Source organism: Nomascus leucogenys, chromosome 15 (genome assembly GCF_006542625.1).
Source record: "Nomascus leucogenys isolate Asia chromosome 15, Asia_NLE_v1, whole genome shotgun sequence".
Taxonomy (NCBI): domain Eukaryota; kingdom Metazoa; phylum Chordata; class Mammalia; order Primates; family Hylobatidae; genus Nomascus; species Nomascus leucogenys.
In genome coordinates this window covers 106,495,471-106,522,629 of record NC_044395.1, presented here as the reverse complement: position 1 = coordinate 106,522,629, position 27,159 = coordinate 106,495,471, and the positions used below count along the sequence as shown (strand labels likewise).

The following is a 27,159-nucleotide window of genomic DNA, read 5'->3' as shown; positions in this document are numbered from 1 at the left end:
TCCAACCTAGGCGACTCTGTCTCAAAGAACAAAACAAAACAAAAAACAAAACAAACAAACAAAAAACACCTAAAAGCAACAACCACCACCACCCAGCAAGTCACACTCTAGAAACAAATATAAACAAAGCAGCATAGGAAGTCTAAGTAAAGACTGCAGTTATATCTCCCATTAAAAGGGGGAAAGTTTCTAGAGCACGTGAGTCTTGAAGGATGAGCAGAAGTATGTCATGTGAACAAGAGGGTAAAGAGTCTATACCAAGTGGTTGGAATAATAAGTTCAAAAACCATGACCCCTGTAATCCCAGCACTCTGAGAGGCTGAGGCAGGCGGATAGCTTGAGCTCAGGAGTTTGAGACCAGCCTGGGCAACATGGTGAAACCCCATCTCTACAAAAAATACAAAAACTAGCTGGGCATGGTGGTGCATGCCTATAGTCTCAGCTATTCAGGAGGCTGAGGTGGGAGGATTGTTTGAGCCTAGGAGGTCGAGGCTGCAATGAGCCATGATTGTGCCACTGCACTCCAGCCTGGGTAACTGAGCAAGACCCTGTCTCAAAAAACAAAACAGGTCAGGCGCAATAGCTCACGCCTGTAATCCCAGCACTTTAGGAGGCCGAAAGTGGGCGGATTACCTGAGGTCAGGAGTTCAAGACCAGTCTGGACAAAATGGCAAAACCCTGTCTCTACTAAAAATACAAAAACTAGCCGGGCATGGTGGCAGGCGCCTGTAATCCAAGCCACTTGGGAGGCTAAAGCAGGAGAATCGCTTGAATCCAGGAAGCGGAGGCTGGAGTGAGTCAAGATCATGCCACTGCACTCCAGCCTGGGCAACAAGAGTGAAACTCTGTCTCAAAAAATAAAATAAAATAAATACAAAAAACAGGGTGGGCGCGGTGGCTCACCTTTGTAATCCCAGCACTTTGGGAGGCCAATGCGGGTGGATCACAAGGTCAGGAATTCAAGATCAGCTTGACTTAACATGGTGAAACCTTGTCTCTACTAAAAATACAAAAATTAGCCAGGCATGGTGGCATGTACCTGTAATCCCAGCTACTCAGGAGGCTGGGGCAGGAGAATCACTTCAACCTGGCAGGCAGAGGTTGCAGTGAGCCGAGATCACTCCACTGCACTCCAGCCTGGGCGACAGATCGAGACTCAGTCTCAAAAAAACAAAACAAAACAAAACAAAAAAAACGAACAAAAAAAACCATGACCCCCTCAGAGAATGATAAGAATGTTGGAGAGGAAAGGGGCAGGTATAAGACTGAGAAATGAACTGGACTCAGAGTGTGAGGAGCCTTGAGTGCTAAATGAAGACACCAACCTGGCCATACCCTTACCTCAGAAGTCTTAAGTGAAATCTCCACACACATGGACCTCCCGACCGCAGGCAGCTGCCCTGCCAGTGCCTTCTTTGCTTCATGTGTAACCTCTGGGATGTCTTTGATTGCTAAGTTGAACTGGAAAACAAAAGGGACTTTTGCATGAAACACTCACAGGAACATTATGGAAAAAGAAATTAAGTGTATGCTGGGTAATGCAAGTATTGCTGTGGCTGATTAAGGAAGACAATTCATTCACTTCTCCCTTCCCCATAAGGGATAATCCTGCATCAAAGCCCAAAATCTCAAGTTGAAAAAGGTAATTATCATTACAAAAATTAGCTAAGATACAATTTTTGTCTTCCAAGGACTAAGCTTTTCATATATCACAGCAGAAAGTTAAGAACCAAATACACTCAGGATTAACATACAATAAGAACAACCTTTTCAAGTAAGTGGATCAAATGGAATTAGATATTTTAGTGTTATTTATAATACTATAAATGGTATTACTTATTATTGCACTTGAGAACTTTACACATTCCTTGTGACAAACACTACAGTATACACCTTAGTAAATAACAGAATTTTACCCAATCTGAACCCGTTGGAGAAGATGATGAACGAGTGCAAATCTTTTCACCAAGCCGAGCCTGGACAATCACTTGGACAGTCTAAAAAAAAAACACACACACAAAAGAAATCTTGAAATGATGAAAAGTCTTAAACTAATCTGGCTCCTGATCAGGGTTAAAATCCTCCCAATACAGAGTTTAAAAGATGCCAATTAATCATAAGTATACTTTGGGAAACAGTACAATTTTAATTTTTGAGAACAGATAGAAAAAACACTACATATAAAAAATAACTTTATAAACATTCCTGAGGGTATAGTGTCAACCAATGAAAGGAAGTACAGGTTGAGGCTTGGAAACTGTAATATTCTCATATGGCGGAAGGAAAGCTGAGCATGGTGGCTATGATGTTCACAAAAAAACGTGTCCAACTGTGGTTTTAAATATTCCCTGCCACAAACATGTAACACCATGGTAGATTTAAAACAAAAATTCCACAATTATTCATATCATTTGGCCCATATGGCAAAAGTCTTCCACATAATTTTACAACTAAAATCAACTACACGGATTGTTCTAGCATGGCAATGGTTGAGAGGAGTGACATAGGTAGAAATGACTTTTAGATTTAGGAAAATATGGCATTCAAAATTCAATTTTAATCCCTCATTTACCAGGAAGGGAAGAATATATAAAAGTTGAACATTTCAGGATTAGTTGAAACTTAAGGAAAGATGTCCAAAATGCTGCCCATTCCAGCTGACGGTCTTTGTTCCCACCCAAAGGGAACATACTGTGCCAATAACCTGGCATAACAGTTTGACATTTCTGCAAACAGGCTTGCAAAAAAAAAAAAAAACTTTTTTTTTTTAACAAGTAGCTGTGGAAAATTGGAAGCTACATTTTAGCTACACCCCCAATACCGCCCCCATACCTCACAGTTTGGTTGACAACAGACAGAAGTATCCCTTAAAATGGGCAAGCTGCAAGCTGTTATTCTACTTTCCAAAGAGAGTTGTTCGCAAAAGGGAGAAGCACGGAAGTTATTTCTAACAGTTCTAGGCTCAAGAGAATGAACATATTACCTTGAGGGCAAAAAATTTAATAAACTTGTCCAGGTCCTTTCTGTCCTGGGAATTGAGATCAGTTTCCATTGCCTATAGGAATCTAAAAAAATAAAAGTGAAAAAAAATGACTAATATCTTTAAAAAGGCATTGAAATATCAAAGCATACAGAGATGGTATTGTCTACTAGCCTAGGAATAAGCATGTGGGAGTGGGAGGAAAAAAATTTCCTTTAACTAAAGATACCAAAGTGAAAAATACTGAGATACTATCTCTTGAGGAAAACAGATTCCACACAGAGCTACATCTAGGAACCTAAAAAATGAATGAGAACAATTTTACCTGATTCTGAAACTTTGAGCTTTAAATATAATCATCCATTCAAAATTATTTCATCATCCAGCAGATTTAGGACTAAATTTTAATGAGACATAAACTTTGCTGAACACACATTAGTTAATTTATATTCCTTCAAAGGCCACTAAATCAGTTTAACTTTGGGGAGTTATAGGCTTTTGAGAATCTATTGACAAAAGCCCTTTCTCCAGAAAAATACATACATATAGGAATGTTTGCATATAATTTCATGAGGATTCATAGATTTCATGGAACACATCATAAACGCCCTCCCTGGCTGGCCGCTATGGATCATGCCTGTAATCCCAACACATTGGGAGGCCAAGGCAGGAGGACTGCTTGAGCCAAGGAAATTTGGACCAGCTTGGGCAAGATCAACATGGTGAGACCCGGTCTCATTAAAAAAAAAAAAAAAAAAAAAGCCCTTCTAGGTTGAAATGATTTGATAGAAAGGATGCATTTAGAGAAAGAGAGCATGAACAAAGAGGTATAAACAATAGAGAGCAAATTAAGTTTAGAAATATTAAGTACTCCAGTTTTCTCCAGTTTTCCAAAGGATTGAGTATAGATGGAAAATGTTAATGGACGTCCTGGGCCAGCAGATAAAATAGACTCCCACAGCTGAGGGGTATCATGTTTAAAACAGAACAAGATGGCCATAGCTGGGGGACCAAGTAGTCATGTACTCTTTGTTCTCAAAAACATGTATAAAAGTAGTACAAGACCTCCCTTTTTACAATCAAGCCGAACGTGTTGGAGCTGTTGATCCCAAGCTAAATCGGGCAAGAACCACCAACCCCCCACCCGCTGAACTCCCTCAATCAGCCGTTTGAAACAAATTTCTGAGAGACTTCTGGTTTTGGGCCTGGAAACTAACCAATCAGGGGTCAGCTGTATCAACCAATCAGAACTCGGCTATGCTGACCAACCAGAACTAGGGAAGTTTCAATCCTTCCTTGGCATAAACAGACCTGACTCTGAACCTAGGCACTATAAAACCTGCACCCTCCCTTTGTTCTGCCAGTTTACAAACTGTTCACTGGGATAAAGTCTCTTTCCTCCAAATTCCTTTACAGATAACTTTTGTTCACAGGAAGTAATACAGCTGGTTGGGGCCAGACCATGAGCATCTTGAATACAATCAGCGTCTAGAAGCCAGATCTGCACCTAGTGTGCAAGACAGGGGGGCTCACCCAAGGCTTTTGACGAGAGGAAGTGACACAATCGGAGTGGTAACAACATCCTGAATGGTGCTTTAGAAAGACGGGCATAATGCAGAACACTTCTGAGTATGAAAAGTGGGGAAATCAGTTAGGTCCTTGGCAATAATTAAGGATTGTGATCAAGGCATGATCTAGCATAGGCATGATTGGGCGATATTTTAAAGGAAAAGCTGAAGGCCAGGCATGGTGGCTCACGCCTGTAATCCCAGCACTTTGGGAGGCTGAGGTGGGTGGATCACCTGAGGTTAGGAGTTTGAGACCAGCCTGGCCAACATGGTGAAACCCGTCTCTACTAAAAATGCAAAAATTAGCCGGGCGTGGTGGCACACGCCTGTAATACCAGCTACCTGGGAGGCTGAGGCAAGAGAATCGCTTGAACCCAGGAGGCAGAGGTTGCAGTGGGCTGAGATTGCGCCACTGCACTCCAGCCTGGGTGGCAGAGTGAGATTCCATCTCAAAAAAAAAAAAAAACCCACAAAAATAAAACAACAAGGAAGAGCTGATAAGATTTAATGACTGACTTAAGAAACAGGATAAAGGAGTGGCAGAGTTTTAAACGTGGATAACTGAGAGGCTAGAGTTTCATTAACAAAAGCAGGGAAGCCAGACTGGGAAAAGATTTTAAGGAAAAGAATAAACAAAAGGACAGCTAAAAGAGGAAATAGTGGGTACACATTAAATTTTTTTTTGGTCGGGCACAGTGGTGCACACCTGTAATCCCAACAGTTTGGGAGGGATGAGGCAGGTGGATGACTTTAGACCAGGAGTTGGAGACCAGCCTGGACAACATGGCACAACCCGTCTCTACTCAAAATACAAAAAAATTAGCCAGGCATGGTGGCACATGCCTGTAGTCCTAGCTACTCGGGAGGATGAGGTGGGAGAATGGCCTGAGCCCTGGAGGTCAAGGCTGCAGTGAACCATGGGCAGTGAGCCATGGCTGCTTCACTGCACTCCAGCCTGGGCAACAGGAGTAAAACTCTGTCTCAAAAAAAAAAAAAAAAATTCAGGTACAACTTAGATGCATTGAAATGCACAAATCTTGGGTGCACAGGTCAATAAATATTTTTATATGTATTCACCCATATAACCACAATCCAGATAAAGTTATAGAACATATCCAATATTCTAGAAGGCTCCATTACACCCCTCTCAGTCTATAAATCCACCAAAAGGAAATAATTACTGATTTCTATCACCACAGATTAGTTTGGGCTGTTTTGAATTTCTTACAGATATAATCAATAATACTAACTTTTTTGTGTGTGGCTTTTATTCAACATTACGTCTGTAATACAATTCATCTATATTGTTGGATGTAGCAGCAGCTTATTCTTTTTCATTGCTTCATAGTACCCTATCTCATGAATATAACACAATATTAAAAATAAATTCTAGGCCGGGCACAGTGGCTCACGTGGTCAGGAATTCAAGACCAGCCTGGCCAAGATGGTGAAACCCCGTCTCTACTAAAAATAAAAAAATTAGCTGGGTGTGATGGTGGGCACCTGTAATCCCTGCTATTCAGGAGGCTGAGGCAGAGAACTACTTGAATCCAGGAGGCAGAGGGTGCAGTGAGAGAGATCGCGCCACTGTACTCCAGCCTGGGCAATGGAGCAAGACTCCATCTTAAATAAATAAATAAATAAAATTCTACTGATGATAAACATTTGAATTGTTTCCTGTTTTTAGCTATCATATTCTTATATGTGTCTTTTGGTGGATGTAAACATTCACTATCAGAGACAAAGCCAGGAATGTTAATGGTAGGTCACTGAGTACACCGTACGTATGTTTAGCTTAAATAGACACTGCCAGAAAGGTTTAAAGTATCTGTCCCAGTTCACAGTCCCAGCAGCGTTTGAGTGCTCCAGTTGCTATAAATCTATATACCACTTGGTAATACTTATTCTTTAATTTTAGCCATTCTGGTAAAGACAGTAGTATCTGGTAGTATCTCATCTAATCTGCATTTCCCTGATGACTGAAATTTCCCCTATTAGCACCTTTTCATATGCTTATTAGCAATTTGGATATCCTATTTTATTGTTGTATTTTTTAATTTTGTGAGACAAAATCTTGCTCTGTTGCTTAGGCTGGAGTGCAGTGGCACGATCATAGCTCACTGCGGTCTCAATCATCCAGGCTTAGGCAATCTTCCTGCCTTGGCCTCCGAGTAGCTGGAAACACAGGCTCTAGCTAAGATATCTTCTTTTCTGAAGTGCTAGTTTAAGCCTTTTGCCCATTTTTACCACTGGGTTTTCTTTTCCTTACTGGAGTTTTAAACATATATTCTGGATACAAGTACTTCGTTGGATATACATACTGCAAATGTCTTCTCCCAGAGGTGGCTTGCCATTCTGATGGAACCTATTTTTTATTTTTTAACAGGAGACTGAATATACTAACAGACAATGGCTATGAAGCCATTCTTAGAAGATTAACAAGAATTCTGGACAGAAATATAATTAACCATTAATCAGGCTGTACTTTGACCTACTTCCTTGTAACCATTTGCATCCCTACTGTTCTATAGATAGGCTCCCTGATGTTAGAATCCTAAGACTTTGGTTTAAGAATTGCTTAAGTACATGGGCACTGTGGCTTAGGCCTGCAATCCCAGTACTCTGGGGGGCCAAGGTGGGAGAATCACTAGTCCAAGAGTTTGAGACCAGCCTGGGCAACATGGTGAAAACCCTATCTCTAGGAAAAAAAATATATAAAAATTAGCTGGGCATGGTAGTCCCAGCTACTCAGGAGGCTGAGACAGGAGGATCGCTTGAGCCTGGGAGGCAGAGATTGCAGTGAGCCAAGATCATGCCACTACACTCCAACATGGGCGACAGAGCAAGACCCTGTCCAAAAAAAAAAAAATTGCATAAGCAGATCCTGAAGTACAGCAGAAGAGCTGACACCAAACAGTTTAAAGGCCCCCCCACAGAGAAACCAAACCAGTGTAAGAATATAGCTTCTTCATCTCTCTGTGCCATGACTTTACCCTGCATACTTTGACCAATCAATGATCTCCACACTTCAGCCCACTCTCAAACTCTTAAATTGAAACTCTACCCACAAACTCCCTGGGGAGGCGGATTTGAGGGTTCCTCCTGTTTCCTGTTTTGGCAATCCTACAATTAAACCTCTTTTCTCTGCTGCAACTCAGTGTCTCGGCATACTCACTTGCTGCACGAAATGAACAATGGACCTATTACAGTTACAGCTGGGCAATATATATATAAAGACAGAATTCTGACCCATAGGCCGGGTGCAGTGGCTCACGCCTGTAATCCCAGCACTTTGGGAGGCGGAGGCAGGCGGATCATGAGGTCAGGAGATTGAGACCACAGTGAAACCCCGTCTCTACTAAAAATACAAAAAAATTAGCCGGGCGAGGTGGCGGGCGCCTGTAGTCCCAGCTACTTGGAGAGGCTGAGGCAGGAGAATGGTGTGAACCCGGGAGGCGGAGCTTGCAGTGAGCCGAGATCGCGCCACTGCACTCCAGCCTGGGTGACAGAGCAAGACTCCGTCTCAAAAAAAAAAAAAAAAAAAAAAAAGAATTCTGACCCACAACCTGAAGCAACCAGCCCAAGAAGCCAACCTACTATCTACACTAACGAGTCAATGAAGTCAGACTATCTCTAGCAACTAGTCCAGGAAGCCAACAATAACCACTATAACAATTGGCCCAATTCACAATAGCCAAGATATAGAATCACCCTAAATGTCTATCAACGAAGATAAAGAAAATGTGGAAGCTGGGCATGGTGGCTCACACCTATAATCCCAGCACTGTGGGAGGCCAAGGTAGGCGGATCAGGAGGTCCTGAGGTCAGGAGTTCGAGACCAGCCCGGCCAATATAGTAAAACCCTGTCTCTACTAAAAATACAAAAAATTAGCCGGACATGGTGGTAGGCGCCTGCAGTCCCAGCTACTTAGGAGGCCAAGGCAGGACAATCACTTGAACCCGGGAGGCAGAGGTTGCAGTGAGCCGAGATCGCACCACTACACTCCAGCCAGGACAACAGAGCAAGACTCCTTCTCAAAAAAAAAAAAAAAAAAATTTAGCCAAGTGTGGTGGCACACGCCGTAGTCCCAGCCTCTTGGAAGGCTGAGGTGGGAGAATGGCTTGAACATGGGAGGCGGAGGTCACGGTGAGCCAATACCACAACATTGCACTCCAGCCTGGGTGACAGTGAGACTCTGTCTCAAAAAACAAACAAACAAAAAAAGTGGAATATATATATATATATATATATATATATATATATATCATGGAAATTAGCCACAGAAAAAGAGTAAAATCCTGTCATTTGCAGCAACATGAATGAAGCTGGAGAGCATTATGTTAGGTGAAAGAAGCCAGGCATGGAAAGACAAATACTGCATGATCTCACTCGTGGAATCTAAGAGGCTGTTATTATAGTAGTAGAGAGTAGAATAGGAGTTACTAGAGGATGGGGAAGTAGGGTGTAGGTTGGTGGTGAGAAATTGGTCAGCAGGTACAAGGCCACAGTTAGATAGAAGGAATAAGTTCCAGTGTTCTATATCATAGCAGAATGACTGGAGTTAACAATAATGTGTATTTCAAAACAGCAAGAGAGGTTTTTTTGTTCTGTTTTTTGAGACAGAGTCTCACTCTGTCACCCAGGCTGGAGTGCAATGGTGCAATTTTGGCTTACTGCAACTTCTGACTCCAGGGTTCAAGCGATTCTGGTGCCTCAGCCTCCCTGAGTAGCTGAGATTACAGGCATGCGCCACCTCACCCAGCTGATTTTTGTATTTTTAGTAGAGACAGGGTTATGCCATGTTGGCCAGGCTGGTTTTGAACTCCTGGACTCAAGCAATTCACCTGCCTCAGCCTCCCAAAGTGCTGGGATTACAGACATGAGCCACCGCGCCCAGTCAAAAAGAGAAGTTTTTAAATGTTCTCATCACAAAGAAACAATAAATGTTTAAGGTGATGAATATGCTAATTATCCTGAATAGGTCACTACACAATTTAGACATGCATCAAAACACGAACCCCATAAATATGTATAATTATTATGTATCAATCATAAATTAAAAATGAAAACAAAAAACCACTGGCCCAAAACAGCTAGGACTTAATACCCTACATTTTGGTCCCCACGGCCTCCAACTTAGGACTAGCTGAAGAAAGCCAAATATGCACCTCCTAACCAATCACACAGGATGCCCTGCTTCTAGTCAGCCTGCCTCCAACTGCCCTATGCCAGGAGCCTCCAATTAGGGCAAACCTGAAACCTTCCCTTTTTCCCCCCACTATAAAGCTTTCCCACTCCTCTGTCCACTTCTGAGTCTCTGCCAAATGCAAATGATAACAGCTGACTCTTTTGCTCTGAATAGCCTGTGCTTGTTCTCATCTGGGTGCTCTTTATTTCCATATTAAAAATAGTTTTGATGCACTTTGGGAAGCTGAGGCAGGCAGATCACTTGAGGTCAGGAATTCGAGACCATCCTGGCCAACATGGCGAAACCCTGTCTCTACCAAAAAAATACAAAAATTAGCCAGGAGTGGTGGTGTACACCTGTAAACCCAGCTGCTCGAGAGGCTTAGGCAAGAGAATCACTTGAACCCTGGAAAAACATTATTTTTTGAACATAAAGAAGTGCTTACCATCAAATGAAAGATTAATAAATTATTAAAATTCAGAGAAAAGAAAATAAATTTTTGCTGATCTGCAAATCATGAAGATATTCTCCTGTATTTTCTTGTAGAAACATTTTGTTTTATTGCACCACTGCATCCCATCCTGGGCAACAGAGTGAGACTCTATCTCAAAATAGATAAATAAAAATAGCTGAGTTGTAGCTCCAATAAACAGTATGTTGAAAGTATACAATTTAATAGGATTTAACATACTTGTGTATGGTAAAACCATCACCAAAAACAAAATAGTGAACCCCAATAGTTCCCAAAAGTTTCCTCATGCCTCCCTTTAGCCACTCCTTAATACTCCTTATCCTTAGGAAACCTCTGATCCTTAATCTGCAGTTTGTAGAATTCTATATCAATGGCTGGGCGCGGTGGCTCACACCTGTAATCCCAGCACTTTGGGAGGCCAAGGCAGGCTAATTACAAGGTCAAGAGATCGAGACCATCTTGGCCAACATGGTGAAACCCCGTCTCTACTAAAAATACAAGAATTAGCTGGGGCGTGTTGGTGTGCGCCTGTCGTCCCCGCTACTCGGGAGGCTGAGGCAGGAGAATTAGCACTCCAGCCTGGTGACAGAACGAGACTCCACCTCAAAAGAAAAAAAAAAAACAAAAAAACTATATCAACTAAATCACATAGGCCTAGCGTGGCAGCTGACACCTGTAATCCCAGCTCTTTGGGAGGTTGAGGCAGGAGGATCGCTTGTGGCCCAAAGTTCAAGATCAACCTGAGCAACATAGTGAAACTCCATCTCTACCCCCAACAAAAAAAGGAAAAAAGATTAAATCATATAGTATATACTCTTTGCCTGGCTTTTCTTTTCTCTTTTTTTTTTTTTTTTTTGAGACGGAGTCTTGCTCTGTCCCCCAGGCTGGAGTGCAGTAGAGTGATCTTGGCTCACTGCAAGCTCCGCCTCCCGGGTTCACGCCATTCTCCTGCCTCAGTCTCCCGAGTAGCTGGGACTACAGGTGCTCGCCACCACGCCCAGCTAATTTTTTTTGTATTTTTAGTAGAGACGGGGTTTCACTGTGTTAGCCAGGATGGTCTCGATCTCCTGACCTCATGATCCACCCGCCTCTGCCTCCCAAAGTGCTGGGATTACAGGTGTGAGCCACCACGCCCAGCCCTCCCAGGACAGGGATATCTAAACAAATTTATAGGGAGAGGCAAGAAGTCAATGAAGGAGAAATAAAAGATGTGAGAGAGGAAATAATTATTGGAATAAGATGCCACAGGATAGTCCACTGTGATCAAGAACAGGTTAATGGCCTAAAGCGATCCAAACTATAAATGACTTACCTACTGGAATCTATCATTTGTAGATCTGACTGCATTTGAAACATATACCCACTTCAGATGTTCCTAATTTTGGTTAAAAAGAACATTAACAACTGTGCCATTGTACTCCAGCTTGGGTGACAGAGCAAGGCCCTGTCTCAAGAAGAAGAAAAACAAAGAAATGTGCTGCAGGATTATACTGCCCTTATCTTACACTAAAGATTAAGAATTGGATTCTCACCATCAGATTATCTACCAATGCAATCACTATAATGGCACAATGGCTCCAATGACATTTTGTACAACTGGTAGCATTGAAAGGATTATGTAACTCCAGTTATTGAGCCAAAAAGGGTGCAGTCTCCACTAGGGAAAAAGTTATCTCCCAGACCTATGTGTTCCCTTAGGTCCAGTTAACCAAGCAGTCAATTCATCCTCTACAAGGTAAATGTATGTAAGGTTTACTTTACGCTTTGCTCTTTGCAAAATTCTTTGAGTGCTCCTATGAATATAAAGGTAAATTTGACACAAACATTAAAGAAACCTGCAATTGAACAACTTCCTTTTTTCTGCCCTTTGCTATTAACTGTCCAGTTACTAAATCCTGCAACTCTTGCTATGCAATTTTTTAAAAAAGAGATGGGGGTCTCTCTATGTTGGCCAGGTTGGTATTGAACGCCTGGACTCAGGCAATCCTAATTACCCTGATTTCATCATTACACAATGTATATATTTATCAAAACATCACTGTATCCTATAAATATGTACAACAATTATTATGTCTTAATTAAAATAAAACTTTTAAAAGGCCAAGCTCGGAGGCTCTTTGGGAAGCTGAGGGCAGGGGATCACATGAGGTCAGGAGTTTGAGACCAGCCTGGCCAACGTAGCAAAACCCCGTCTCTACTAAAAATACAAAAATTAGCCAGGGGTGATGCCGCAGCCTGTAATCCCAGCCACTTGGGAGGCTGAGGCACGAGAATTGCTTGAACTTGGGAGGCAGAGGCTGCCACGAGTTCAGACAGCACCCTTGCACTCCAGACTGGGAGACAGAGAGAGAAACCCCTACTTTAAAAAAAAAAAAAACAAAACCCTAGGCCAGGCGAGGTGACTCATGCCTGTAATCCCAGCACTTTGGGAGGCTGAGTCGGGCGGATCACAAGGTCAGGAGTTCAAGAAAAGCCTGGCCAATATGGTGAAACCCGGCCTCTACTAAAAATACAAAAAATTAGCTGGGTGTGCTGGCTAACTGGGGAGGCTGAAGCAGGAGAATCGTTTGAACCCAGGAGGCAGAGGTTGCAGTGAGCCGAGATCGTGCCACTGCACTCCAGGCTGGGTGACAGAGCAAGACTGTCTCAAAAAACAAACAAAAAAACTAGGCTGGGTGCAGTGGATGACACCTGTAATCCCAGCACTTTGGGAAGACGAGGCGGGCAGATTACTTGAGGTCAGGAGTTTCAGACCAGCCTAGCCAACATGGTGAAACCCTGTCTCTACTAAAAATACAAAAATTAGCTGGGTGTGTTGGTGCATGCCTATAGTCCCAGCTACTCAGGAGGCTGAGTCAGGAGGATTGCTTGAACCGGGGAGGCGGAGGTTGCAGTGAGCTGAGATTGTGCCACTGTAACTGTACTCCAGCCTGGGCGACAAAGACTCAGACTCAAAAAAAAAAAAAGAAAACTAAATTAAATTAAAAAGTAAAAAAGAATCCAATCCCAGCACTTTGGGGGGCCGAGGTGGGTGGATCACAAGATCAGGAGATCGAGACCATCCTGGCCAACATGGTGAAACCCCGTCTCTACTAAAAATACAAAAAAACATTAGCCGGGTGTGGTGGTGCATGCCTGTAAACCCAGCTACTCAGGAGGCTGAGAGAGGAGAATCTCTTGAACCTGGGAGGTGGAGATCGCAGTGAGCTGAGATCGCACCACTGAACTCCAGCCTGGCGACACAGCGAGACTCCGTCTCAAAAAAAAGAAAAAAAAAAATCTCAGGCAAACTTAGCTGAGAAAATAGGTTATGTGATTTCAAAAAGGCGATCAGAGGCCTGCTGGCACTTTCAGCAAAGAGTCTAGTCGCTGAAAATGGCAAAAGGTGATCCTGTACCAAAGTCCAGGATTTCAATATTCAGGCTTAGGAAACTAAAAAATTTCTTTCATTTATTTGTGGTCTTAATGAAGTAAAAGAAACTAATTTTATTAATTCAATCACGGTTTTGGGGACAACACAAGTTACAAGAGACTGTTTATATAGCATATGTATGTTTTTTTTTTTGAAACAGGGTCTCACACTGTTGCCCAGGCTGGAGTGTAGTGGCGCAATCGTAGCTCACTGTAACCTGGAACTCCTGGCCTCAAGCAATCCTCCCACTTAAGCCTCTCGAGTAGCTGGGACTATAAACTCGCAACACCATGTGCAGATAATTAAAAAAAATTTTGGCCAGGCGCGGTGGCTCACGACTGTAATCCCAACACTTTGGGTGGCAGAGGCGGGCAGATCACCTGAGGTCAGGAATTCAAGACCAGCCTGACCAACATGGCGAAACCCCATCTCTACTAAAAATACAAAATTAGCTGGGCATGGTGGCGGGCACCTGTAATCCCAGCTACTCAGGAGGCTGAGGCACAAGAATCACTTGAATACAGGAGGCGGAGGTTGCACGAGCCAAGATTGCGCCATTGCACTCCAGCCTAGGCAAAAAGAGCAAAACTCCGTCTCCAAAAAAACAATAATTAAAAAATAAAATAAAATAGAATTTTTGGGTCTGGGTGCAGTGGTTCACGCCTGTAATCCCAGCACTTTGGGAGGGTGAGGTATGTGGATCATGAGGTCAGTTCTAGGCCAGCCTGACCAACATGGTGAAGCCCCATCTCCACTAAAAAATACAAAAATTAGCCAGGCATGGTGGCAGGCCCTGTAATCCCAGCTACTTGGGAAGCTAAGGCAGGAGAACAGCTTGAACCCGAGAAGAGGAGGTTGCAGTGAGCCAAGATCCCACCATTGCACTCCAGCCTGGGCGACAGAGCAAGACCCCGTCACCAAACAACAACAACAAAAAAATAAAATAAAAAATTTTTATTTTATTTTATTTTTTTTTAGAGATGGAGTCTTGCTCTGTCGCCCAGGCTGGTCTCAAACTGCTCGCCTCAAGTGATCCTCCCACCTCCATCTCCCAAAGCACTGGGATTACAGTTGTGAGCCACTGTGCTAGGCCCATGATTCCAATTTTTGAGAAAGTAGAGAGAAAGAGATGTGTCAAGTAATAAGGATGTTATCTTTCCTAAAAAGATACTGTTTTGGGAAGTAAAATAGTACCAGATGGTTACCTGGTATCACCCCACACTATAAACTTCACATATCCTTCTCCACCACAGGGGCAAGTGGTTTTGTGGTTCTACTGCCAAAAGTCTATAGAGGTACCTGACCTGACAATGTATGTATTTGACTTTCTCCTCTTCAGACTTTGCAGACTACTTACTACCACAATTCTTGTTACGGCCAAAATGACTGTCTACATTAAGGGTGGAGACTCCTTGATAGTATAGGTTTTAAGGCCACACATCAGCTGCTAGGAGACTAAGCCAAAGAAAAAGAGCTTTTAGGTTACCACTTACTTCAAATCAAGGCCACTTTACCTTTGAGCATTCTAGTCTCTCATTTACTTTGCAACTTTTCTGCAAGTTCTTCAAATGTCTTGCCTCTTTCCTGCTAATATGCTGAATATGTAAGTTCACGTCAGCTGCTTACTATCTTGTTATTAAAATTTTCTGTCCTAGGGATCTAACCCAATTACTATGTATAATTTCAGATTTTCACAAAAAAATTTCTGTAGTTCCCATTCATGAATAATTGATTAAATTTATCATGTCACTGTTTCTAAAATGCCTTAATCAGGTAAAAAAAAAATTATACTCTATAATGTTCCCACAAATATTGCTATCCCTTTAAACTTCATGTACACTTATTGTCCCGTGACTTGATACTTACAGGTTTTCTTGTCTTAGAAGTAATCTCATTTAATTAAGACCTTTCTTCATGACAAGACAGTTGAGTAATAACAAAAACTATTTATTGGACTTTAAATAGCAACTTCAATTTTGCAACATCTCTGCACATCACTTTTGCAAATAGAAATTCCTAACAAATAACACTTTGAGGTTCCCAAAGTGTAAGAGAACATGCATAGACTTGTATCAGACTAAATGCTATTTTGTTTTTGTTTTGAGACAAGGTCTTGTTCTGTCATCCAGGCTGGAGTGCAGTGGTGCCATCATAGCTCACTGCAAGCCTGGACCTCCTGGGCCCAAGTAATCCTCCCATCTCAGTCTCTTGAGTAGCTGAGACCACAGGTATGTGTCACTACACCCAGCTAATTTTTTAATTTTTTGCGGAGGCCTGTGGGGTGGGTCGGGTGTCTCCGTTTGTTCCCCAGGCTGGTCTTGAACTCCTGGCCTCAAACGATCCTCTCACCTCAGCCTCCCAAAGTGCTGGGATTATAGCTGTGAGCCATGGCACCCAGACCAGACTAAATGTTTTTGAACAATTACTGAAAAAACAAGTTATCCCATTGTTAGATAATGCCTACAGATAATCACTGACTTCCAAATGCTGGACAGAAGATTCTATCACACTACTTAAGTGCAAAAGATAATAACGAACGAATGGAAAACAACATTCAACTAGGTAAGCAGGTTCTCTACACCTTTTACTTACTTTTGTACTGAAATTCTAATTTTAAATAAAGAAATAGGCCAGCTTGGTGGTCCAAACCTATAATCCCAACACTTTGGAAGGCCAAGGTGGGATGATCTCTTGAGCCCAGGAGTTTGAGACTAGCCTGGACAACACGGAGAGACTCTGTCTCTACAAAAAATGAAAAATAAAAAAAAATTAGCCAGTTGTGGTGGCATGCACCTGTGGTCCCAGCGACTTGGGAGGCCAAGCCAGGAGGATCACTTGAGTCCAGGAGTTCAAGACCAGCCAGGGAACATAGTGACACCTTGTTTCTGCAAAAAAAGTAAGTAGCCGGGCATGGTGGCATGCACCTGTAATGCCAGCTACTGGGGAGGCTGAGGTAGGCAGATTGCTTGAGCTGGAAGGTCAAGGCTGCAGTTGGCTGTGATTGCACCACTCCACTGAACTCCAGTCTGGGTCATAGAGTGAGAACCTGTCTCGAAAAAAAAAAAAAAAAAAAAAGCCTCTAATTTCTTGCCAAGGCCAAGCAGGAGTCTACCTATCAGCTTTCTGGATGTAACAAGCACAGTAAGAAATCAGGTAAATTGATTTTTACCATATTTATCTCCATTTGGCCTTTGTAACTGGTCCACTCACTCACCATGAAACACACAAGCGGTGTTTGGTATTTCTGAATCTGGAGCCTTCCCTGAACCTTAGCTATCTAGAACCTCCAGTCTGGAACCATTACAGGTTTCTTGGTTCAAATCAGTTCACTCCCTGTTCCAACTTCATTTCACTCCCAGGCTGCTGCTTCTTCTGCATTGTTAAACCAGTTAAAATTCCTCCTCTAGGTTTCCTTCTCCCAAAAATGTAGAGAATCTCTCCTTCTCAACTTTTCCCATTCTATTCTTGCATGTTTACATCCATTTTATTCCTTTACTATAATTTTATATGGCTTAAAAAGAAGTGGGGCCTGGTGGCGCATACCTGTAGTCCCAGCTACTCAGGAGGTTGAGGCAGGAGAATCACTTGAGTCCAAGATGCTGTAGAAAAATATGATCATGCCTGTGAATACCATTGCACAACAGCCTGGGCAACAGAGCGAGACCGCATCTCTTTAAACAGAAATTTGTGCCATATCCAATTCTGCCTGTTACTTAGTATCTTTGGGACGACAGAGCCTTAGGAGACCAAAAATAAAATAAATAAATAAATAAATAAATAAATAAACAGGCCGGGCGCGGTGGCTCACGCTTGTAATCCCAGCACTTTGGGAGGCCGAGGCGGGCGGATCACGAGGTCAGGAGATCAAGACCACGGTGAAACCCCGTCTCTACTAAAAATACAAAAAATTAGCTGGCCGTGGTGGCGGGCGCCTGTAGTCCCAGCTACTCAGAGAGGCTGAGGCAGGAGAATGGCGTGAACCCGGGAGGCGGAGCTTGCAGTGAGCCGAGATTGCGCCACTGCACTCCAGCCTGGGCGACAGAGCAGGACTCCGTCTCAAAAAAAAATAAAAAAAAAAAAAATAAATAAATAAATAAAAATAAATAAACAGAATAGATACATGTAGTCACTCTGTCATGTTTAACCAGAAATTTGTAATCAGTCAAAAATTCCTGGTATTATGGAGCTTGTATTCTAACAAGGGGTAAACTGACCATAAAAATAATTAAAATATGTTTGAAAGTATTAAGTGTTCATTAAGATTAAGCAGGGTCGGCCAGGCGCAGTGGCTCACGCCTGTAATCCTAGCACTTTGGGAGGCCAAGGCGGATCACCTGAGGCCAGGAGTTCGAGACCAGCCTGACCAACATGGAGAAACCCCGTCTCTACTAAAAATACAAAAATTAGCCGGGCGTGATGGCGGGCTCCTGGAATCCCAGCTACTTGGGAGGCTGAGGCAGGAGAATCGCTTCAACTCAGGAGGCAGAGGTTGCAGTGAGCCGAGACCATGCCACTGCACTCCAGCCTGGCAACAAGACAGAGACTCTGTCTCAGAAAAAAAAAAAAAAAACCTCCTTGTGAACACAAATAGGTGAATCTCACATAATACAAAGTGAAAGCAGACACAAAAATACACACTATGAGTGTGACTGCATCTATACCATGCTCTAGAAAAGGTAAATGTAATCTCTTGTGATAGAAAACAGATCAGTATCACACAGGTGCAGTGGCTCATACCTGTAATCCCAGCACTTTGGGAGGCTGAGGTGGGTGGGGCATCTGAGGTCAGGAATTCAAGACCAGCCTAGCCCACACGGTGAAACCCCATCTCTACTAAAAATACAAAAATTAGCCAGGCATGGTGGCGCACATCTATAGTCCCAGCTGCTAGGAAGGCTGAGGTGGGGGGATCTCTTGAGCCCAGGAGGAGGAGGTTGTAGTGAGCCAAGATCACGCCACTGCACACACACTCCAGCCTGGGTGACAGAGTGAGACTCCGTCTCCAAAAAAAAAAAAAAAATTAAACAGATCAGTATTGCTTGGGGCTGGGAGTGGAGGTAGAAATGGTAGGGGGAAAGTTATAGTGATAGGAATTTCCATGTTTTGATTGTGGTGGTGATTATAAGACTTATGCATTTGCCAAAATTTGTAAAACTGTAAATTTATAATGGATATAATTTATTTTATGTCAATTACACCTCAGTCAAGTACATTTTTAAAAAGGATTGCTCAGGTTGCTGTGCAGAGGAGACTGTTAGATATATATGGAACTAATCTAATATTAACAATGAAGAGTTAACCAATTAATATTTCCTTGATTTATTCTAAAAATGAATCCCAAATTCAGTTTTTCTGAGTAACAATTCCTGGCATATTAACAACATTGCTTTCACATTTGTATAATGCCTACTTCTACTTACACAAAATCTGTAAGCAGTAACCTCAAAACTATTACAGAAATAACAGAATGTTTTACCTGCAATTAAAAAAAAACAAACAAACTACTTGCTGACAAATATTCAACACTTTGGATGCTTAAAATGTGGGGTTTTGTTTTCGTTTTTTTTTTTGAGACAGAGTCTCACTCTGTCGCCCAGGCTGGTATGCAGTGGCGCGATCTCACTGCAATCTCCACCTGCCAGGTTCAAGTGATTCTCCTGCCTCAGCCTCCCGAATAGCTAAGATCAGAGGCACATGCCACCAACACCAGCTTATTTTTGTATTTTTAATGGAGATGGGGTTTCACCATGTTGGCCAAGCTGATCTAGAACTCCTGACCTCAGGTGATCTGCCCACCTTTGTCACCCAAATGCTGGGATTACAGGCGTGAGCTACCATGCCTGGCCAAAATGCTTTTTTTTTCTGCCCTTTTTTTTTTTTTTTTTTTTTTGAGACAAGGTCTCAATTCTTTGTCCAGGCTGGAGTGCAGTGGCCCGATCACAGCTCACTGCAGCCTCAACCTGCCGGACTCAGGTGATTCTCCCACTTCAGCCTCAGGAGTAGCTGGGACTACTAGCATGCCACCACGCCCAGCTAATTTTTTGTATTTTTTTGTAGAGATGGGGCTTTGCCTTGTTGCCCAGGCTGGTTGTGAACTCCTGGGCTCAAGCAATCCTCCTGTCTCAGCCTCCCAAACTGCTGGGGATTGCAGGCATGAGCCACTGTGCTTGGCCTTAAAAATGCTCTTAAATTCAGGCCAGGCACGGTGGCTCAAGCCTGTAATCCCAGCACTCTGGGATACCGAGGCGGGCAGATCACCTGAGGTCAGGAGTTCGAGACTGGCCTGATGAACATGGAGAAACCCCATCTCTACTAAAAAAAAAAAAAAAAAAAGTTAGCCAGGCATGGTGACACATGCCTGTAATCCCAGCTACTTGGAAGGCTGAGGCAGGAGAATCGCTTCAACCCAGGAGGCAGAGGTCGCAGTGAGCTGAGATCGTGCCATTGCACTCCAGCCTGGGCAACAAGAGCAAAACTTCTCAAAAAAAAGCTTTTAAACTCATGTTTATCATGCAAGAACATGTAGGTTTTGGAAGCATTAAAATTTAATTTATAATTTTACATTTCTCTATATTTATTTATTTATTTTTTGAGACAGAGTCTTGCTCTGTCGCCCTGGACGGAGTGCAGTGGTGCGATCTCGGCTCACTGCAACCTCCGCCTCCCAAGTTCAAGTGATTCTCCTGCCTCAGCCTCCCAAGTAGCTGGAATTACAGGCACCCACCATCATGCCCGGCTAACTTTCATATTTTTGTAGAGATAGGGTTTCATCATGTTGGACAGACTGAACTCAAACTCCTGACCTCAGGTGATCTGCCCACTGAGGCCTCCCACAGTCCTGGGATTACAGGCGTGAGCCATCACGCCCGGCCCGGGCTAATTTTCTTATTTTTAGTAGAGATGAGGTTTTGCCATGTTGGCCAGGCTGGTCTCAAACTCCTGGCCTCAAGTGATCCATCCACCTCGGCTTTCTACAGTGCTGGGATTACAGGATTACCGCACCCAACCTTATTTCTTAAGCTAACAGTGGAAGAGCAGATACAATCTTTTCCTGACATAGTCCTTTTTTTCTATAGCAAATGTTTACATCTTCTTCGTAACACTTTGGTTTCAAAGGGAGCTGTGCAATAAATGAAGATGGGGAAAATACTTCTTTATAGTACAATAAATAAATGTAAGAATAGCAGACTTAGAAAATGACAATTTTGTAACCATTATAGGAATAACTGGTTCAAGCGAATCACCAAGGAATGCTAAAATTTCTGGGTGAAACTTTATTTACAAATGAGATGTTTACACAATCTATGGGAACACAGGTTACTACTTATTAATTACAAAGAGAAACCTGGTGGATACAATCTTAACAAAGTCGTCAAAGATAACATACTGATATTGGGGCTCAGAAATCAACACCCAGGCCAGGCGAGGTGGCTCACGCCTGTAATCCCAGCACTTTGGGAGGCCAAGGCGGACGGATCACCGGAGGTCAGGAGTTCAAGATCAGCCTGGCCAATATGGTGAAACCCTGTCTTTACTCAAAATAAAAAATTAGCCAGGCGTGGTGGTGTGTGCCTGTAATCTCAGCAACTCGGGAGGCTGAGGCAGGAGAATCATCTGAACCCAGGAGGTAGAGGTTGCAGTGAGCTGAGGTTGTGCCACTACACTCCAGCCTGGGCACAAGAGTGAAACTCCTGTCTCAAAAAACAAAAGAGGCCAGGTGCAGTGGCTCACGCCTATAATCCCATCACTTTGGGAGGCCCAGGCGGGTGGATCACAAGGTCAGGAGATCGAGACCATCCTGGCTAACACAGTGAAACCCTGTCTCTACTAAAAATACAAAAAATTAGCTGGGCGTGGTGGTGGGCACCTGTAGTCCCAGCTACTCAGGAGGCTGAGGCAGGAGAATGGCGTGAACATGGGAGACGGAGCTTGCAGTGAGCCGAGATTGCACCACTGCACTCTAGCCTGGGCAACAGACTCTGTCTCAAAAACAAACAAACTAACAAAAAACAAAAGAAATCAATACCCTCAAATATGGCTATGCTCAACCAAAGAAGCCTCAAGGTATCTCTGACACCTCACTCCATCCACACACCTTCTCTTCCAAAGCATACAGTAAAGCTTAAATTCCTTTATGTGCCTAAAATCCAGACCCACCTAAAGGAACAACTGTTCTTCTGTATGCTGTAACACCACAAATGTAACCGCACCTAAATGGACCCTTTCACAAGATAATGTGCAAGTTAATCTCTGTTCCCTGATCCATTCATTCTCCCTAGTAATCCCCTCAGCGGAATTCCTCTTCTCCGGGTTTCCATAACTTGCTTTGCCAGAACAGTATATAACCTCTGAACCACCTGGGGGGATGGGCAATCACTCTGTGATAAATTTGTATGCCTTGGCCAGCCCAGTGACTCACGCCTATAATCTCAATACTTTAGAAGGCCGAGGCAGGAGGATAGCTTGAGCTCAGGAGTTCAAGATCAGGCTGGGTAACATTTATCTACAAAAATACAAAAAATTGGCTGGGTGTGGTGATGCTCACCTATAGTCCCAGCTACTCAAGAGGCTGATGTGGGAAGATCACTCGAACCCAGGAGGTTATGGCTGCAGTGAGCTGTGATCATGTGGCCTGGGTGACAAGGCAAAACCCTGTATCAAAAAAAAAAAAAAAGAAAGAAAGAAAGAAAGAGCAAGCTATAGCAAAAGTACCTTAGGAAAAAAAAAATCTGTATGCCTTTTTTTCCAATTCATATGCCTTTCATGAGTTGATTTTTCTTTTTCTTTTGGTAGCAACGCGATCTTGATATGTTGCCCAGGCTGGTCTGGAACTCCTGGCTTCAAGTGATCCTCCCATCTTGGCCTCCTAAAGTGCTGGGATTAGGATTACTGGTGTGAGCCACTGAACCTGGCCTTGTGAATGAGTTGATTATCTTTCGGAGACAAGGTCTCTATTGCTCAGGCTGGAGTGCCATGACATGATCATGGCTCACTGCAGCTTCGACCTCCCAGGCTCAAGCAATCCTCCCACCTCAGCTGGGACTACAGGTGCACACCACCACGCCCAGGTAACTTTTTATTTTTTTGTAGAGACGGCATCTCACTATGTTGCTCAGGCTGGTCTCAAACTCTTGCGCTCAGGCAATCCTCTCACCTCAGCTTCCCAAAGTGCTAGGATTACAGCATGAGCAATCATGCCCAGCCAATGAGCTAATGAGCTGATTTTTTCCAGGGTGAAGGGGAACTTTCACCCTGGCCTGGACAACAACAATTGAAGAAACTGACTTCACATCCCTTCTGATGTGATGTATTACTTACACAGCTTTCTTGCTAAAACTGTATAACCTGAAACTAACCATGAGGAAGTGACTGGACAAGCTCAAATTGAAAGGCAGAACATTTAATAATATAATGGGCTCGTCACTCTTCAAAAACGTCAGTGTTATAAAACACCAAAAAAAAAAAAATCTGAAGAGCCATTTTAGATTAAAGGAGAATAAAGTGTGACAACTAAATGCAAAGCTTGATTCTGGACTGGTTCCTGGATTTTTAAAAAAGTTTCTGTGAAGGACAGTACTGAAACAACTGGCAACATTTGAACCCAACTGTATACTACGTAACAGTATTGCATCAATATTAAATTTCCTGAATTTGGCTGGTTGCGGTGGCTCACCCCTGTAATCCCAGCACTTTGGCAGGCTGAGGAGTGTGAACACTTGAGGTCAAGAGTTCGAGACCAGCCTGGCCAACATGGTGAAACCCTTTCTCTAGTAAAATACAAAAATGAGCCGGGTGTGGTGACGCATGCCTGTAGTCCCAGCTACTCAGGAGGCTGAGGCAGGAGAATCATTTGAACCCGGGAGGTGGAGGTTGCAGGGAGCCGATATTGCGCCACTGTACTCCAGCCTGGGTGACAGTGAGACTCCATTTCAAAAAAAAAAAAAAAAAAATTCCTGATTTTGATAAAATTACATTTTAGTCCACACTCTTATTCATGAGATATAAGTAACATCTCTGAAGGGTTCAAAAAAAAAAAAAAAAGGAATAAGAACGTGTAAATATAACGCAAAAATAAGTTATACAATATATAGGAGAAAGAAAGTAATGTGGTAAAGAGTGAACAATGTGCAAATCTAAGGGAAGAGTACATAAAAATTCACTGTAATATTCTTCCAACTTTTCTGTAGATTTGAATTAAAAAAAATCAAATTAACAAATAAAAAAACTAGTTGCCAGCCAGGCACGGTGGCTCAGGCCTGTAATCCCAGTACTTTGGGAGGCCAAGACAGGCAGATCATCTGAGGTCAGGAGTTCGAGACCAGCCTGGCCAACATGGTGAAACCCCATTTCTACTAAAAACACAAAAATTAGCCGGGCGTGGTGGTGCACACCTGTAATCCCAGCTCCTTGGGAGGCTGAGGCAGGAGAACTGCTTGAACCCAGGAGGCAGAGGTTGCAGTAAGCCAAGATTGCGCCACTGCATTCCAGCATAGGTGACAGAGTGAGACTCTGTCTCAAAAAACAAAAAACAAAAAAACAAAACTAGTTGCGATCATATGGTCCATAATGGAGTGGAGAAAAACTTTCACCCAGCATAAACGTCTTCTAAAATTAGGTCTCTTTATTTATGGACGTACTTCAAATGCACTTTTTCTTTTCTTTTCTTTGAGACAGGGTCTCGCTCTGTCACCCAGACTGGAGTGCAGTGGCGCAATCTCGGCTCACTGCAAGCTCCGCCTCCCAGGTTCGTGCCATTCTCCTGCCTCAGCCTCCCGAGTAGCTGGGACCACAGGTGCCCGCCATCACGCACGGCTAATTTTTTTTTTTTTTTTTTTTTTGTATTTTTAGTAGAGACGGGGTTTCACCGTGTTAGACCAGATGGTCTCCCAACCTCGTGATCCGCCCGCCTCGGCCTCCCAAAGTGCTAGGATTACAGGCATGAGCCACGGCACCCGGCCCAAATACACTTTTTCAAACAGCTAGAATGATGACTCTAGCTGTACTTCCAAGATTTCATCACAGCATAACCTTGCCTTAGAATGAAGGTGGCACTTGAACCACGGCCAGTCCACTACAGCCAAATCTAAAAGAAATATATACATACAGTGTATATAAACAAAATTGCACCTCGAAGATGACAGAGTTTTGTCACAGCTTGTGAATTCTGTTCAACAAGTGTTGGAATCTAATCTGCTTTGCTCCTAAAATAGCATTTACAAGTTTTGGATATGAAAAACAGAAGAAAGAAAAATACACATTATAAAAGCAGCAAATACGTGTATCAGTTTTTGGATACTAAATGACAGCCTTGTTTCTCCCCTTAGAATCAGCAGACACCATGGATTATACTGTTTTCCCTTCAGTAGTCAGCAGTTTGCATGTACAGAGAAAATGGACTTACAAAAACTTACAGCAGTAGTTTGTTCTTGCTTTAAAATTTTGTTTTTGGTTTAGATTATGAATGCATGAAGTAAGGGAATGAATCAGTTTCTTGTTTATATTTTTTTCACTTTTAAACAACAAAAAATTCTTTAAAATATTTTAATGCATTCTTAGCCGGGTGCGGTGGCTCACACCTGTAATCCCAGCACTCTGGGAGACCGAGGCAGGTGGATCACAAGGTCAGGAGATCGAGACCATCCTGGCTAATACGGTGAAACCTCGTCTCTACTAAAAATATAAAAAATTAGCCGGGCATGGTAGTGGGGGCCTGTAGTCCCAGCAACTCAGGAGGCTGAGGCAGGAGAATGGCGTGAACCTGGGAGGCGGAGCTTGCAGTGAGCCAAGATCGCGCCACTGCACTCCAGCCTGGGCGAGAGAGCAAGACTCCGTCTCAAAAAAATAAATAAATAAATAAAATTTTAATGCATTCTTTTGAAGAGGTAGATGTTTGGTAATTTTATGGCTCCCAGAGCATACATTCAATTGGTGCATGTAGTGTAAGGGGGAAATGGAAATTAAATGAAAACATACGGCTTTGGTCATGTCAATCTGTAAGACACATCAGTAAAAGGGTATTATGCTTGGTTGGTTTTTTTTTTTGTTTCGCTTTTTGTTTTTTGGTGATGTGGCTTAAATGCAATAGTTTCTTTTTTGGGACATATTTCGCCAATTAAAGACTAGAAGGTCACACACAAAAAAATTTTTTTCATTCCATAGAGAAGACACATTTAAAAAAAAAATTTTCTGGGGCCGGGAGCGGTGGCTCACGTCTGTAATCCTAGCACTTTGGGAGGCCAAGGTGGGTGGATCACGAGGTCAGGGGTTCGAGACCAGCCTGATCAACATGATAAAACCCCATCTCTACTAAAAATATAAAAATTAGCTGGGTGTGGTGGCGGGTGCATGTAATCCCAGCTACTCAGGAGGCTGAGGCAGGAGAATTGCTAGAACCTGGGAGGCGGAGGTTGTGGTGAGCCGAGATTGTGCCACTGCACTCTAGCCTGGGCGACAGTGAGACTCCGTCTCAAAAAAAAAAAAGATAAAAACAAATAAATCAATCAATAAATCTGATGTTTTGTAGCCATAACTGAATTATGGTAAAAATGTGCACTATTGTGAAAAAGAGCAACGTAATTTTGGGTTTTTGTTGTTTGTTTGTTTTGCTGTTTTTTAATAGATTAAAATGTTTCTGGATTTAGAAAAAAAAAAACAAAGGTGGCAAAGACTTTAATGCATTAAGTCATGGTAAACATGAGTGAGGCCAGGTGCGGTGGCTCATACCTGTAATCCTAGCACTTTGGGAGGCTGAGGCAGGTGGATTGCTTTAGTCCAGGAGTTTGAGACCAGCCTGGGCAACATGGCAAAACCCCATCTCTACTAAAAATACAAAAAGTAGCTGAGTGTGGTGGAATGCACCTGTAGTCCCAGCTACTCACGAGGCTGAGGCAGGAGAATCTCCTGAACCCAGGAGGCAGGGGTTGCAGTGAGTCAAGATCGCGCCACTGCACTCCAGCCTGAGCAACAGAGTGAGACTTTGGCTCAAAAAAACAAACAAACAAAATTCTCTGAAGTGGGCCAGGTGCAGCGGCTCACGTCTGTAATCCCAGCACTTTCGGAGGCTGAGGCAGGTGGATCGCCTGAGGTCAGAAGTTCAAGACCAGCCTGACCACCATGGTGAAATCCTGTCTCTACTAAAAATACAAAAAATTAGCCAGGCATGGAGGCGGATGCCTGTAATCCCAGCTAGACGGGAGGCTGAGGCAGGAGAATCACTTGAACCTGGGAGGCGGAGGTTGCAGTGAGCCAAGATTACTTCACTGCACTCCAGTCTGGGCAACAGGGCAAAATCCCATCTCTAAAAATATATATATACATATAAATAAAAATAAATAAATCTCTGAAATGGCCTTTCATTAACAGGGTGGACTGAACTGACGCTGTCAGTTCCCCCTCCCACTACAAACACATAAAGATGTAGATAAAATGACAATAAAAATGTTCTGACACACAGCTGAACTAGAAAAACAGGAGATATCCCAGATTCCATAAAGAGTACAATCAAAGCTATAGATACAAGGAAAATCTGATGCCAGGGA

The 27,159-nt window shown here is 43.0% G+C and overlaps 1 protein-coding gene across 50 annotated transcripts in view; it reads right to left on the bottom strand.

Annotated features, from left to right (window-relative positions):
- Window positions 1-27,159, bottom strand: part of ATG13 (autophagy related 13) — a 59,798-nt gene that overhangs the window by 26,726 nt on the left and 5,913 nt on the right. For 18 of the 50 annotated variants that reach the window (XR_004033616.1, XM_030829153.1, XM_030829140.1 and 15 more), the window contains 4 exons: window positions 17,165-17,220; window positions 2,984-3,065; window positions 1,917-1,997; window positions 1,342-1,461 (listed from right to left, as the gene is read on the bottom strand). Coding sequence is in view for 45 of the 50 variants with exons in the window: in XM_030829153.1 (XP_030685013.1) it covers window positions 1,342-1,461; window positions 1,917-1,997; window positions 2,984-3,052 (270 nt within the window). In the remaining 5 variants the exon portion in view is untranslated. Of the gene's footprint in view, window positions 1-1,341; window positions 1,462-1,916; window positions 1,998-2,983; window positions 3,066-3,305; window positions 3,378-15,135; window positions 15,273-16,545; window positions 16,574-17,164; window positions 17,359-22,166; window positions 22,274-27,159 lie in introns of those variants that run through there. The other 32 variants (XM_030829155.1, XM_030829156.1, XM_030829184.1 and 29 more) reach the window with 8 other exon arrangements.